This window comes from Stegodyphus dumicola, chromosome 11 (genome assembly GCF_044657685.1).
Source record: "Stegodyphus dumicola isolate Sdum_Otavi_A_Nest chromosome 11, ASM4465768v1".
Taxonomy (NCBI): domain Eukaryota; kingdom Metazoa; phylum Arthropoda; class Arachnida; order Araneae; family Eresidae; genus Stegodyphus; species Stegodyphus dumicola.
This window is the reverse complement of record NC_140778.1, coordinates 40235759-40252810: the sequence shown is the minus strand read 5'-3', so window position 1 is coordinate 40252810 and position 17052 is coordinate 40235759. Positions and strand designations below refer to the sequence as shown.

At 31.5% G+C, this 17052-nt stretch overlaps 1 protein-coding gene across 1 annotated transcript; it reads left to right on the top strand.

Moving 5' to 3' along the window:
* Positions 1 to 2819: 2819 nt before the first annotated feature.
* LOC146993900 (uncharacterized) lies at positions 2820 to 15134 on the top strand. Its single transcript, XM_085826619.1, has 2 exons — positions 2820 to 11489; positions 13784 to 15134. The coding sequence occupies exon 1, from the start codon at positions 3859 to 3861 to the stop codon at positions 6931 to 6933; it is 3075 nt and encodes a 1024-aa protein (XP_085682745.1). The 5' UTR covers positions 2820 to 3858; the 3' UTR covers positions 6934 to 11489; positions 13784 to 15134.
* Positions 15135 to 17052: the final 1918 nt, after the last annotated feature.

The following is a 17052-nucleotide window of genomic DNA, read 5'->3' as shown; positions in this document are numbered from 1 at the left end:
TAAAAATTAAGTCCTGACTACAACCAATGATTGCGAAAATAAAAGTAACTTATTTAGTGATAATTAAATAAAATAAAAGCCAAGGCTTTTATTTTCGCCTTACTTGGCTTTTATTTTATATTTATATATATATATGTGTGTGTACTTTATATTTAATTATAAGGACATATATATATGTACTTTACATTTAATTATAATTTATTTGATATATATATACATATTTACGTTTGGTAGTATTACCGATTGCAATAAAAAGGAAGGTGCACATCTAGATGTTATAACGGATCCATATACAAAATTTCAACCTTCTATAACTCAAACATAACCGTTTTTGAGTTATGCAACATGCATACATACGTACTTACACATCACGAAAAAAATCCCTTTCAAGTATCAACTTAGGCTCATAATCATTAGTCATAAGTATCAGCTTAGAGTAAATGGGATTACATTTAACAATAAGTTTTTTGAAAAAAAAAAAAAAAAAAAGAGAGAGAGAGAGAGAGTTTTTCATTGTGTTCGTTGGTACTGGCGTCAGCCCAAAAAATAATTCACATGGATTCCGTAATCGCCAAAAATGGATATTTCCGTTAAAATATGATAACCAAAAGTTTTCTCGATTACAATAATTACTGCGATTTTATTGGATACAAGGAAGTAAAGAACCTATATTAACCTACATATTCTTATATAAACAATACCTAAGGGCAGTATATAAATATTTAAAATCAATAAAATCTGACTATGGCACGCTCAAGGAAAAAAAAAAAAAAGATGAATCATCTAAATTTTCAAATTACAAACATAAATAGCAATAGTAAAAAGCAAATAAATAACGCTTCACGCTATCAAAATTGCTCATTTTCTTAAATATCAACAACTAAATAGTATTTCAACTAAAACACATAATGTAAACAAGAGTTTGCCCGATGCCCAAAAAAATTCAAAATTATCTATGAAAAATATGAGCGCATTGTGACGCAACCGTATCATTCGTATTCGAACAGCAACCGCATCATTCGTATTCGCATAGAAACCGCATCATTCGTACTCGAACAAACCGCATCGTATGACAGATGCGAGTAACGAAGAGATGCGAGTAACGAAATGAATTTGTGAGTACCGAATCGGTACTTCGAGTCAACCGATGTACCCGTTACTCAGTAACGAATACATGCGGTTTGCTCCAGCTGTAGTTTTAAGACGTTAGTCCGCTGTAATTGTTGTCTGACGTGATAAGTTTTGTTTTCGTTGAAACTGATTCGAGAATAGGCTGCATCAGTCGATGCTGTGTTCACTTCTCTTATGCTTGGACACGGGGACGTTCGCAGCGCTCCGTAAAAAAGTGAAAAAAATTGCTTTCCCCTCGGGGAATATCTATTAAATTACTTTGAAATACTGATTTTTCTACAATACCTACACGTTTTCAAAAGTTTTTCAGTTGCGATGTTGATGAGAATGAAACAGCGGACAATGTGAGGAAGTACAACGAAAGGCTGGAATTTTAAGATAAGTACCCTTCTTTCATCTAAACTCAATCAAATTTCTATAAATATGTGCGTTTAAATCAATAAATTTTAACTTTTAATCAGTTTTTAGCATTAAAAAATACTTGAAATTGCTTATTGCCTGTGGCTTCCTTTGTTAAACAATTCCGAACAGACGCCAACGTTATCAGTTCATGTCTGTCGTCACTTACAAAGCCCCCTTATCTTGCTTTGAGGAATCTCGTGAGAGGGAAAATAGGGGACTCACGGCATCGCGCTATTTCCTCTCGGATCCTCTGGATTCTTTTTTTTTTTTTTAGATCGCTTAAATATTTTTTGCCTTTAAATAATATTATACCTCACCGATTTTTTCTCATACTGTTCCTTGCTATCTGTTAAATGTCCATATGTAACGGATGGATTATTCGTCACTGCCTTAAATAAATTCTTAGAACTATGAGCTTATATAAACAACGGTGTCCCTCATTGTGTAATTAATTAAGTAATTAATTGTGTAATTAATTAATTAAGTAGTAATAAATTATGATAGCAAAATAATAAATCTTGTAATAAATTATGATATATAAATTAATAAATACTATGTTTAATTTGTGTTTTTAATACATATACTCAGTAATTTACATACACACACATATATATATATATATCTTTTATTTATTTATTTATTTATTTATTTATTTATTTTTTTTTGTGTGTGTGTGTGTGTACGGTTGTGGTCTTGTATTGTATATGGTTCTATCTTGTTTGTCTGCTGCTGTTTTTTGCAAAAATGTATGAAAATGTTGGGAACGAAAATAGCACAATTTACTTTAGTTAAATTAATATATACTTTGTATGATGACTTTTGTTGATATCTCAGGATGCAATACATATTACTTTGCATATACTCAGCATACATATTACTTTGTATTTCATGCTAAATACCTTGATACGAAGCAATTTAATACCGTCAATATTTTTTTCTCCCCCAGTAACACATCTATTCATCATTACCAAACACACTCACCACACACACACACACACTTGTGAGACACTATTTATTGTAAATGAAGACAAATTTTCCTCCTTTTAACTACACTCATGGACACAATCGTATTTTAGGATATTTTCTACTTCTTTTCCTTTTCTTTCTATAGGCCCTTTTTTTTTTTTCCTCTCTATTATTTTTGGGCCATTTATTTTAAATTTTATTTTGTCCCATCTTTTCTTCCTGACCTTTTGAACTCGTGCAAGATGTACGAAGTTCCCTTTTTACTCTCCTCAAATACGAAATTGCCCCCTTTCTATATACCTTTCCTTCGCACCTATGCTTGATTTTTCGCCCATCGGTGCAGAAAGACTTAGCGGGTGCAAAACAAGACATCTGTCTACTTTGTCTGTCTGTCTGAAACTGATTTTATTATTTGAATAATTACCGCAGTTATAGTTTTTTTTAATGAAAGTGGCTGTTTTAAAACTATGATGTGACTCTTTAATTAAAGTTTACTTCATGCTGAATTGTAATTCATGCTGTTTAGTATTCAAAGCTTGAAAGCCGATTACTTTTTTTCCGTGTAAGCTTAAGAGTTGTTACTAAATTTCTAACGTATCATGTAACTTCTTTAAGCTATAAATCATTGGGTAGCTACTGTACAAAAATTTCAGGTAGTCGTAACATACCATATGTGACACAGTTTTACAAATTCCTGTTTAAACTTGTTTATGTGATCGGGCAGGAAGTCTTATTTTTGTGAACTATAAGAAATAAATTTTCAATTAAACATTATTGTGAATGAAGGCATTCTTAAGGTGTCCTAATAGTAAGCACCAGATACGTCACATAAATAATTTGTGTTTATCCTTTTACGAAGAAAAATGCGTATTTACATCAGGCATGAAATGTTAGAATAAATCAACTTAAAACTACTTTTACCGAAATTTCTGTTTAGCAGCCAGTTTTACATTCCTTCAGAGGATGAAATTCACGAGATACGTAGCAAGTTATATTAAGAATATAATACAGTTATCAATATAGTGCAAATTGCCTGTTTTAGGAGGAGCATGTTCTAGGTTCAGGGTTTGTAACAAAGTAACAAATCATGTTGAAGAGGTAATATTTAAAACAGCACATGCATATCCATCCTGAACAAAAGCCTCGTATGTATGAAATTTGTATGATGTCATTTAGTCGAAAAACCACTTAAAAGATGCATATATTAATTCAAATTGGAAAGAAAGCTCTTATATGTGAGGTATGTAGACATTTAGTTAAAAGACTAATTCAGACAATCATCTGCTTATTCTCACAGGAGAAGAACCTCATGTATGTGAAGTATTTAAGAAATCATTAAGTCAAAAGTTCAGTTTAAACATGTATGTGCTTATTCACGCAGGAGAGAAACCTCATATATGTGAAATATGTAAGAAGACATTTCGCCAGAAGGGTAATTTAAACAGCCATATGCTTATTCACACAGGAGAGAAGCGTCATGTGTGTGAAGTATGTAAGAAGTCATTTACTCTGAAGGCTAATTTCAATGCTCATGCACGTATTCACACAGTTGAGAAACCTCATGCATGTAAAGTATGTAAGAAGTCGTTTAAACGGAAAGAGCATTTAAACATGCATATGCGTACTCATACAGGAGAAAAACCTCATGTGTGTGAAGTATGTACGAAGTCATTTAGTCAGAAGTCTGCTTTAAACACCCATATGCTTATTCATACAGAAGAGAAACCTCATGTTTGTGAAGTATGTACGAAGTCATTTAGTCAGAAGTCTGCTTTAAAGACCCATATGCTTATTCATACTGGAGAGAAACCTCATGTTTGTGAAGTATGTACGAAGTCATTTAGTAAGAAGTCTGCTTTAAACATCCATATGCTTATTCATACAGAAGAGAAACCTCATGTTTGTGAAGTATGTACGAAGTCATTTAGTCAGAAGTCTGCTTTAAATACCGATATGCTTATTCATACTGGAGAGAAACCTCATATTTGTGAAGTATGTGAGAAATCTTTTAGTGAGAAGTCTAAATGTAGTAGACACATGCTTATTCACACAGGAGAGAAACCTCATGTTTGTGAAGTATGTACGAAGTCATTTAGTCAGAAGTCTTCTTTAAACACCCATATGCTTATTCATACAGGAGATAAACCTCATGTTTGTGAAGTATGTAAGAAGTCATTTAGTCTGAAGGCTAATTTAAATGCTCATGCACATATTCACACAGTTGAGAAACCTCATGCATGTAAAGTATGTAAGAAGTCGTTTAAACGGAAAGAGCATTTAAACATGCATATGCGTACTCATACAGGAGAAAAACCTCATGTGTGTGAAGTATGTGCGAAGTCATTTAGTCAGAAGTCTGCTTTAAACACCCATATGTTTATTCATACACAAGAGAAACTTCATGTTTGTGAAGTATGTACGAAGTCATTTAGTCAGAAGTCTGCTTTAAATACCCATATGCTTATTCATACTGGAGAGAAACCTCATGTTTGTGAAGTATGTACAAAGTCATTTAGTCAGAAGTCTGCTTTAAATACCCATATGCTTATTCATACTGGAGAGAAACCTCATATTTGTGCAGTATGTACGAAGTCATTTAGTCAGAAGTCTGCTTTAAACACCCATATGCTTATTCATACAGGAGAGAAAGCTCATGTTTGTGAAGTATGTAAGAAGTCATTTAGTCTGAAGGCTAATTTAAATGCTCATGCACGTATTCACACAGTTGAGAAACCTCATGCATGTAAAGTATGTAAGAAGTCGTTTAAACGGAAAGACCATTTAAACACGCATATGCGTACTCACACAGGAGAGAAACGTCATGTGTGTGAAGTATGTAAGAAGTCATTTAGTCTGAAGAGTAAGTTAAACACTCATGCAGTTATTCACGCAGGAGAGAAACCTCATGTTTGTGAAGTATGTACGAAGTCATTTAGTCAGAAGTCTGCTTTAAACACCCATATGCTTATTCATACAGGAGAGAAAGCTCATGTGTGTGAAGTATGTGAGAAATCTTTTAGTGAGAAGTCTAAATGTAGTAGACACATGCTTATTCACACAGGAGAGAAACCTCATGTTTGTGAAGTATGTACGAAGTCATTTAGTCAGAAGTCTTCTTTAAATACCCATATGCTTATTCATACTGGAGTGAAACCTCATATTTGTGAAGTATGTACGAAGTCATTTAGTCGGAAGTCTTCTTTAAACACCCATATGCTTATTCATACAGGAGATAAACCTCATGTTTGTGAAGTATGTAAGAAGTCATTTAGTCTCAAGGCTAATTTAAATGCTCATGCACATATTCACACAGTTGAGAAACCTCATGCATGTAAAGTATGTAAGAAGTTGTTTAAACGGAAAGAGCATTTAAACACGCATATGCGTACTCATACAGGAGAAAAACCTCATGTGTGTGAAGTATGTACTAAGTCATTTAGTCAGAAGTCTGCTTTAAACACCCATATGCTTATTCATACGGAAGAGAAACCTCATGTTTGTGAAGTATGTACGAAGTCATTTAGTCAGAAGTCTGCTTTACACACCCATATGCTTATTCATACAGGAGAGAAAGCTCATGTGTGTGAAGTATGTGAGAAATCTTTTAGTGAGAAGTCTAAATGTAGTAGACACATGCTTATTCACACAGGAGAGAAACCTCATGTTTGTGAAGTATGTACGAAGTCATTTAGTCAGAAGTCTGCTTTAAATACCCATATGCTTATTCATACTGGAGAGAAACCTCATATTTGTGAAGTATGTACGAAGTCATTTAGTCGGAAGTCTTCTTTAAACACCCATATGCTTATTCATACAGGAGATAAACCTCATGTTTGTGAAGTATGTAAGAAGTCATTTAGTCTGAAGGCTAATTTAAATGCTCATGCACATATTCACACAGTTGAGAAACCTCATGCATGTAAAGTATGTAAGAAGTCGTTTAAACGGAAAGAGCATTTAAACATGCATATGCGTACTCATACAGGAGAAAAACCTCATGTGTGTGAAGTATGTACGAAGTCATTTAGTCAGAAGTCTGCTTTAAATACCCATATGCTTATTCATACTGGAGAGAAACCTCATGTTTGTGAAGTATGTACGAAGTCATTTAGTCAGAAGTCTGCTTTAAACACCCATATGCTTATTCATACAGAAGAGAAACCTCATGTTTGTGAAGTATGTACGAAGTCATTTAGTCAGAAGTCTGCTTTAAACACCCATATGCTTATTCATACTGGAGAGAAAGCTCATGTGTGTGAAGTATGTGAGAAATCTTTTAGTGAGAAGTCTAAATGTAGTAGACACATGCTTATTCACACAGGAGAGAAACCTCATGTGTGTGAAGTATGTAAGAAGTCATTTAAACAGAAAAATTATTTAAAGAAGCATATGCTTAGTCACACCAGAGAGAAACCTCATGTGGGACGTATGTAAGTCATTTAACCAAAAAAATTATTTAAACAAGCATTTGCTTAGTCACACCAGAGAGAAACCTCATGTGTGTAAAGTATGTAGAAAGTCCTTTAGTCAGAAGTCTCATATAAGCAGTCATATGCTTATTCACACAGGAGAGAAACCTCATGTGTGTGAAGTATGTAAGAAATCATTTAGTCTGAAAAGTAATTTAAACAAGCATATGCTTATTCACACAGGAGAGAAACCTCATGTGTGTGAAGTATGTAAGAAATCATTTAAACAAAAGGATATTTTAAACAAGCATATGCTTAGTCACACACAAGAGACGCCTCATGTAAAGTATGTAAGAAGTCATTTGGTCTGAAGGGTAATTTATACCCATGCACATATTCACACAGGAGAGAATGCTCATGTGTGTGAAGTATGTAAGATGTCATTTAATCAGAAGAGTAGTTTAAACAGTCATACACTTATTCACACAGGAGACAAGACTTGTGCATAAAGTATGGATAAGTTCATTTTTAATAAAGAATTATTAAGATATGCATATCGACAGAAGAGAGAAATCTGTCATGTATGTAAGAATTCATTTGGACAGCAGAATAATTCAAAAAAATATTTGTTTATCTAAGCAGAAAAGAAGCTCTTTTGAGGAGATGTTAAATTAGTATCAACATTTTATTTATCAGTGTAGTAAAGATTTGTGTACACAGCAAAGAAATCTGATTTTTTGCGGTCAGGTCAGTTTGAATCACAACAGTTGTCAGTATTAATTGATGGGAGAATTCTTCTTAATAAGAGCCATTCAGTGGCAGAATTTTAGATTTGAAGGTAAATTGGGTGTTGCTGATGCTGAGGAGAGGTTTTTTGAATTGTCATTTGATACTAATAAATCATAATCTAATTATTTTTTTTAAAAAGCAAAAAACTATATTTATGCAAGTTTTTACCTCAATTGCGTTTTTAACTAATGCTGACTTGAAGCTACATTTGCTTATCTATCCTATCTTAAAGAGTCTAAAACTGCTTATACCGACCTTGATTGAAGAAGCTGGAATTGTTGTTTTGTTCAGAATATGCCATGATGTGTTTTGTGTTTCTTCCACCTTTTCGGAAATTTGAATTTTTGACCCTTGATATAACTTTTCATAGATTTTCGTATCGCTCATATTCAGTGCTACATCTGTTAGCTAGTTAAATGCGCTGTAGTGAACATACGATTGTTACCAATTTGACATACTTCTGAGATGCAATTCTGGAGCAGGACTAAATGCTTCATCCTATATGTGTACTGTAACTTGTATCTTCTTTGTGCTGAAAATATTTCAGAGTTTAACAATCAAAGCTATTGAATTAATGATAGAAATGCCTTTCTTGTACCTGTAATGAAATAATATATTAGGTGATTTATTTTTTGTGTTAAAATACTAAAGACCTGCAGTCAAATTAGACAGTTCCATTTTTTTACATATTTTTCATCTAATTAAATCTATTATGAGGAAATATTCTCAGTATGACTATCCAGCTGCCTTATCAAATGTCTCGAGTGTATAACATTCTAAAGCAGTATACAGTTATTACATATTATAGTGATAAAGGGAAATGAGGTCTTGTAAGATAAAATTCTTTCAAATCCTGAACATATCAAGTAGAGCAGTTCCATGTGTGTAAAGTACCTAAGAAGACATTTGAAAAAATAAATCTGTATTGTGGTATTTCTATGCAGGTAAGAAACTCAAAATATAGTACATATATATTCAGAAACTAGATAGAAGTTAGAATTGGTTGCCCCCCCCCTTTTTTTTTTTTTTTTTTTTTCTTTTTGCGATTCCTTTTTGATGCTAAGATCGGTGCCAGGAAGGCACAATTTTAAGATGGTCGCTACATACACAAAACCAAAATAAGAAGTCGAAGAATTGCACAAACCTGGTGTCCATGTACATATCGCTCTATTTTCACTTAAGAGAATATTGGAGAATTGCACAAACTAGGCATGTACTAGGCATGCCTTAGCTTTATCCATGTACACATTGATCTATTTTCATTTACAAAAATCAGGATGCTAAAGCAATCAAAGTTAAAACAATCATGATAAACAGAAATTGGGTTTCATCGCCAAAATTGAAGAAAATTTGTTGCTAATCGGAGGGCACCAAATTCTACACTAGAGCCAGAAACTGTTCTATGTTCTTTAAGCAGTGTTGAAAGAAACTTGATTTTTAATTTGCAAGAGTTGCACACTTTATAAGCATGAACATGTGTGTACAATTTAAAAAAAAAAAAAATCTTCACTTATAACTGTATCATTCTTCTTGGCAAAAATCATCATTATAAGCATCTCGGGCATAAAAAAGAAAGTGTCTTAAATGGTTCCCATAATAATGCAAATTCGGAACGGAATAGAAACTAGCGATATATGGCACTTTGCCACCATTTTTATAATTTCTAATTCAAGGAAAACCTTTTTCTGAAAACTATAAGATGTGCTTGTAAAGCAGGACTCTCATAGAAATTTGCTGTGTTACTTTAAAATTTTATTTCATGGAATTTATTGAAGTAACTTTGCTGTTCTTCAACCTGTTGATTTAATAAACTGTATTTTTTAATAAAATTATAATCATAAATGCTCTTTTATAGTTTAATTAGTTTTAAGGGTAAAATGGTAAAAAATACTAAAATTATGAAGATATTAAATTAAAATTTTTTCGGCAGTTTTCAGATAACCGGCGCTTGGCGAAATTTTGGATTTGTTTACATCGGAAGTGAGCGTACGTGCGCTAGAATATGGTAACCCTGATAATTGTTGCAACCCACACAGGGAATTTTCCTGAACGAGGAAAAGGGAAATTTTCTGTTTACTTTTCGAACATTACGGTAAGAGAAAATAAAGTTTGAAAATCGCAAATCATTATTAGTTCATATTTTCGCAAAACGTTTATGGGGTTCTGGGAGTTAAAAAATAAAGTTTGGAAGGAGGAAAAGGGAAATTTTCTGTTTTTATTTTTCGAACATTACGGTAAGAGAACAGTTACTTATAGTATGTAATTTTTCAATGCAGCAAATTATTATTATTAACATAACAAAAAGTTCAGCTTTTTTAGGTATTATATATGTTATAAATATTGCCATGGCCATAAAGACAAACTGGGCAAAGTTAAAATGAAACCAACAACAACAGCATTTAATTTATTATAGCTTTTTTCTTACTTTTACTAGAATTCTAATGATAAAATGATTAGTGTATTTAAATACATATTAAATGAAAATATTAAAATAGATAAGGAGATGCATTAAATATCATTTGGACTAATTTAATTATGTATTCTTACATATATAGCTATGCACATTTAATTTTTCTCAATAAAAATAATTAAGCTATCCTTATTATTTTTATATGTCTATACATTTTTTAACTCTGCACATAGCTACTCAGAAAGAAAGATGTATGAGTAGGATATAAGAAGATAAAAATTATTAATCTTCCCTTCAAAGTCAAATGGATATAGCTGTAGTATACGATTTCAAAAAAAGTAAATCATTAGAATATTAAGCTGAAAATATAAGTCTGAAGCAAAGAGATTTTTCTTAAATTCAAACTGTGCACAAAACATTTCAGACGCATTCAAACTCTGAACTGGAACAAGTTAATTTACTGTTGTGGAACTAATATGAAAATAATATTGTTGACAGTATAGTAGTGTACCACCAAAGAATTTATGCTGGGAGAAGAAGCAAAGCTTCAATGACACCACAAAGCCAAATGATAACTGGCTTAATTTTTACTCTTTTTATCCATAACATGTCATAGTTGTTAGTATCTTGTTAAAATGTATTTTCTAATAATATAATGATTTGCAAATGATGGAAATTTACTTGTCATTAAAACATTTTGTTCTAAACATGCTTATCAAAGAAGTTAAAGCTATTCCAACCTATCCCCCATATTAAAGTTTTTTTGATTAAATCAGGTTCATGTCTAATGCATCAAAAATATAAATAAACCTTCTTTAGTATTTCTCAAACATCAGTTCTCATGGCTTTAAATTGGATGCAAGATTTATTTCACAAAGTTATGTTTTCACTTATGGGGCAAAACTTTTAAATTTGTTATTTGAATTTGTTACATTAGTCTTTATTTTAAAGAATATATTGTATGTCATATGGCCATGAAGGCAACCTGGTTAAAGTAGAAATGAAATCAAACTTTCTAATTAATGTGATTTGAAGCCATTGTTCTATACTTCGAGGAATATGTTATATGGTAAATACTGTATGTGTGCTCATGTTTTTCCTGGAAAGTGCATAACATTTTTTTATTGAAATAAATTACCAACTTAAATCTATTGTCATGGCAATTAAATTTTTCTGAAAGAGCAGGATTATTTATAAGCCGAGTGCTAAACCTTTATATTGTTACCCTGATCATGAAATTTTAAATGGTGATTTAATTTCTTTTTTCATGTTGAACTGCCCTTCAATGAAAGCTTTTGCTCGATGAAAATGAAAGCTTTGTAATAGCAATAAATGGGACTTTTGTGAACTGAAATCTGTTAGGCTTTCCAAAATCCAGAAAGGTAAAGTTTAACTTTTTATTTAAGCCTAATGTTCTTAAAATATATTAGAATATCCATAGGTGACATTTCATTATTGTTTAATAAAGACACCATAACAAAATAAGCTGATTGAATCGCCAAATTTGTAACTTGTAACTTTTAAATATATCCAGACTCTGTCTGCTTTAACAGGAAAGTAACATACAGTGCATATATAGTAGTGTTTTAATTTTCATTTATCATTTTATTCTGTTGTAAGTATGAGTTTAGCAATGCTCCAACATAAGGTATTCCAATTTATATGAGCTTGAAGTCATACAGCTCCTTATTTTATTTTGCATATTTATACTTGTTTTGAAATTGTCAATAATTCATAAAATGCTGATGAACAAAACATTACTATGCCTATCTATAAGAATTAGCTTTAATGAAATAAGAAGCATCAAAGTATATGCTAATTGCCCTAAAACTCCATACTCTTCTTCAAAACAGTACTTCAGTTATAATTGTGTTAACAGACGATGCAGTTGTTCAACATTTTTATACACTGTGCTGTTACTTTCATACTTTGGTTCAGGAAAGTAAATGGGATTTGATATTCTATATTTCTCCTTTTTTCCCCACATTATAATTATGAATTGAGTTATCAGAAAAGAATGATTAATTTTATGAAACCATTAGCATCAGAATAACTTCATTTCTTGCACATGTACTTTTTTTTTCCAATGGCGGGCGCTTGCCTATGCCTGCATTGGCCACGCCCAAGGCCAGATATGGTGGTCTCTTTATTATGGAGGCACCTAATAAGCATCCCACCTTTGCCTCTTATGAAGGGACAAACAATTTACGTCCATGCCTTGTCCGTTATTCGAACCCGGATCCCTCGGTATTGTACTCAGGCTTCCCTAACCACTATACAATCCGGGCAGCTATGAATTTACTTTAATATGCTATTTTGTATCGATACGTAATAGGAAAACTACATTTTTTATTATGTATTTTTTAAAACAAGTGCTTTTTAGTCATTGGTTCTATTTAACTAGAATTCACATGTATTGTTTTATATGCAAAATAAATACGACCCAGACTAATTGGGATCTGACTTCAGAGCTTTCACTCATTGCATCTGTCACATAGCTTCAGAGCTATAACTGTGTTATATTTAATCTTTAGTACTTAAATATTAATTTGTTAAAGTTAAAAACTAATAAAGCTGAAGAATGTAAATGTGATATATTTCTTAACAATAATTTCTTAACAATTTCTTAACAATAACAGTCCCTCTTTAATAATGGTTTTGATTATCTGCAGACACTGAAAATTGAGAAAGTTATGAAAATTAGATTATTTTGTTGAATTCAAATTGGCCAAATGATAAAGATATACTTGCATATAAATCACTTCTGCATATGATTGAAGCTTTACAATATGTGCTTGTTAACTTCAGTTGTCTATAGTACTATTATTATGACAGTTTAACACTGGATATTTGCACCACATTACCTCAGATTGGAACTATAGGATAAAATGTAGTTGAAAACTTTGGGAGGTTATAAATGAAATAAACGCAAAAGAAATTAACTCAAGCCATTACCATTGTGAATGAATAACAGAGCAGCTAGAAAATTTATTATAATTCAGAATTAATGTTTAATACTGGCAAAGAGAAAGTGAACAGTGTATAAGTCAGATAGTTTTCACAATAGAAATATTAACTGAAATAAAAAGTAACAAAACTATAAATTTCCCCTCATTAATTATGAATATTTTTATTCAGTTATGTTTCATTATTAAACGTGTTTATTACTTCTGTATCCTGCCAAATAGACTAGCTGCATGGAAGTTTTCATAATTTTCTCTATGTGTGACATGAATTTATGCATCCAAAATGCTAAACCTTTATATGCAACACTCACTCATTTCTAATGCTTTAAAGCCCCAATACCATGGGCGTAGCTAGAGGGGGTCAAGGGGGGGCATCTGTCCCCGGGCGCAGAATCCAAGGGACGCCAAACTGATGTTATGACATTTTAGAATTAAATGTTTTCCATCCTTGCCAAGCAGTAGGGGGCGCGAAATCTTCAGTTGTCCCTGGGCGCTGAAAACCCTAGCTACGACTCTTCCCAATACTCGTTTAATTTATCATTTGCAGTATCAGTGTTGTTACACTATGAGTATTACTAATATTTTAATTCAGTGCTGCTTTTTAATTACTTTAACATTTATTTTATTCAATAAATAAATTAACTAAAATATAAATTCTATTGTGAATTGATTTTGTAATTATTTATGTTTATAATTTTTATCCCTTCCAGCTGATTAAGTGTGCAGAAGCAGCAGACTTGTAAATGTGAAGGAGCTATTTGCTTAGTTATGCAGTAAAATTCACCACCCTGCGGCAAGCTTCATTTTAGTGTCATTAAGCTGTGAACAGCCAAGCTAACCATCTTCAGGGCAAGTGGCTGCATCAAGCAAACCCAGTGACATTCCAAAGAGGAATGTCAGTCAAAATAAAAACTTAATACCTAAATCTCGGAAAATCAGACAATTAAGCCACAAATCTTGTGACCAATTTTCCAGTTGCTGTGCTTAGTGCCATAAAGTTAGATGCCAATAAACTGAAAAGCTATGGGATCTATTGCACCCTTTAATGAAATCAATTTAAAGCAAGCTTATCATATGATAAGCAAAATGATTGCATCATTGGATATGAAGACTATGGTAATAATTGCATTACTGGGTATGCAGGCTGTGGCCAAATGTAATATCTCAGTATGCTGTGACTATTAAAATTATAACTTATGTATTATTACTTCATATTGGTCATATTAGGTTCCAAAATGGATGCTCTTTTTATATAGAACTATATATATGTAGAAAATCTGAGAAGTTAATTTTATATGGAAAGCCTTCATGCAAAATTAATAGCATCTTGTTAATTTCATATATGTTTTGTGAAAGTAATTGCTGCTGAATCTGGAATTAATGCATTATCTGGGATTTGAAACAAAATTCGTTAAATTAGAAGATAGCGAAATAGATAAATAGGAAATGAAACATGAAATTTATATATTTAATATTGAAATAAATATCTCAGTAAAGTGGCTGTATGTAAAGTATAATGATGCAATTTTTATAATTTTTTACTAAAATGCTAAAATTATGTGCTATGAAAATTTTGTTTTCATTAATATTTATAATTTTTCCCTCGCAAATTTTTATCCAAGGTGTCTATGTTTTAGCTATTTTAGATTTTTCTGTTTTAATGTTAAAAATGTCTTCTTTATCAGCATTACATTAAAATCCATCTCATAATCATTTGAAAACTAAGGAAATTTCATTCTTTTCAATAGTTTAAGAATATTTTCATAAAACATAATTATAGAAAAATGAACTGATACATTTATAGTTATATATATGCAAAGAAAAAATTTTTAGAAGGATCCTTTTTTCTATACCAGAAACATTTCATGAGCTGTAATATTAGTTGACCTAATATGTAAAAGGAATGTTTAATCAAATTATTTTGGTTTTGTTTTTATAAATATCACTATAATTTTAAAAGTTATTGAATATGAAAGTGAAAGAAAAAGCTATAGTTATTTCAAGATTCTTTAATAAAACAATTCTTTATTCTTGTATTCTCGTATGAAAATTTTCTGTATATTTAACATAAAATTGTATGCATGTAAATAAATTTTTTAATTTATTATTATTATTATTCTGTTAGCTTCAATTTTATTCTCAATAAATTTGATACATGTATTTAATATTCAGCTAAGTTTTATTAACCATGACTTTAATTCAGGGCTTAATTTCTAAGATTAGAAGTACCGGAGTCCTATAGAAGGCTGTCAGCAAAGAGGAACAAGAGTAAATAAATAAATAAAATGACTATTAAACTCATTAATAATTTTAAAATTAAAGAGTTAATTATTATCAAATTAATTATAAATTGTTATTTAATTAATTATCATTTAATTGTAAATTATTAGATAATTAATTATTATTTATTGAAATAATTAAAGATTAAAGTAATTAAATAATTAAAATTAAATAAAATGTAAAGAGATAAGTTAAAATTTAATACGCGGTTTTTAATATAATTTTATTGTTAAGATAAAATTTCTACTGAAATTGTTATTCAGTTACATAAAAGAAGTACTTCTTTATTCAGGGCTCCGGTGCGTTCTGGCTAGAATTATGATTTATTACAGAAACTAAGAAGCACCGGAGCCGAAACTCGGTGGGCTCTGGCCCAGTTTAAGCTCTGATCGTAGGGGTAAGAGTTCTTTTATCATCACAAAAATATTAAATATACTTAAATTATAGCTGATGAAAATTCCAGAAAGAGGGTATAAGTGGGTAGAAACAAAAAAATGAGAGGAATCTTGGTGAGAGAGAACGTTCTCTTTGACCGGGGCTCTCTGCTGATATAATTATAGCCATCAAGCAGATGTGTTTAAGGGGTAAAATGAGTCCTCAATCTGACTCCTAAGGGTGAATGTAAAATTGCTGGTTACGCTTCCCCCCATTAGTGGATACTGTGGGAAAGACGATGTACAGGACGTGCTTGAGCAGTTTATCTCAGTATTTTACTCTTATTGTACTCGCTATCACTTAACGCACGTTTAAGAACACAAATTAACTAACTGTAAGCATCAATAACAATACACTACATACGATGGCATGGCGAGAAATTTACGCGTTCCTAAACAAACTCCCCCAAATTTATTGCTTTTCTTAAAAGGAAAGGTTTTCTCATGTGAGTGAGGGAACTTTACTTGAACGTCTCATGTTCTCATGAGTTCGTATTTCTAGGGAAATAGAGTATTGCAAGGTCTGCTTATTGTTAAACTAAATTGTTAGGAATTCTAAATTTTTTCACTTTAAATTGTGGTTCAGTTTTATAAAGAGAAGTACCGAAGCTCATCTTATTTAGGGCTCCAGTGCACTCCGGCTAAAATTGTAATTTATCTTAAAAATTGAGAAGCACTGCTTTAATTGCTGATAAGCATTTTAAATTTCATCCTGTCAAAAAATTAAAAATTCCCTTTTTTTGGTAGTTTTTTCATACAGCTGTCATTTTCTGTTTAATTATAAATATTGCATATTTATAATTTTATAAAGCATAACTTCTCTCCCCTGAAAATGCACACAGATTCATTCTTAATTTAAAATTCAATTACAAGACCAATGTGAAAATGAGTTAGACTCACTCTCCCGTTTGCAGTCGAGTGGAAAGAGAATCCCGACTGATTTTCCGATATCGATCTCGACAGGTTTCCAGACTAGACCCCCTTATCAGCAATTCACACCCTTCGGAGGCCCCCCTCTTCGTGCTTAGGAATTTCTTGTGAGGGAAAAAATGGGGATCTCTTGACCATCGATGAGTATAGATTGTGATCTTTGTAACTAAGATCCCCGACCTTTTTTTTTTTTTCAGGTATCAAACTTGGAATTATGATCAAATATAAATACAGGGTGACGGAATTTATTAAACTTTTACTATAATAAATTACAACGGTTAAATTAATAAATTAATTTTATATTTAACTAATATTTAAGAAAAATAAACTGTATA

Bases quoted from the DNA above. Each gene is read 5' to 3' on its own strand.
- LOC146993900 (XM_085826619.1), top strand. From the start codon at position 3,859: ATGTATGTGCTTATTCACGCAGGAGAGAAACCTCATATATGTGAAATA.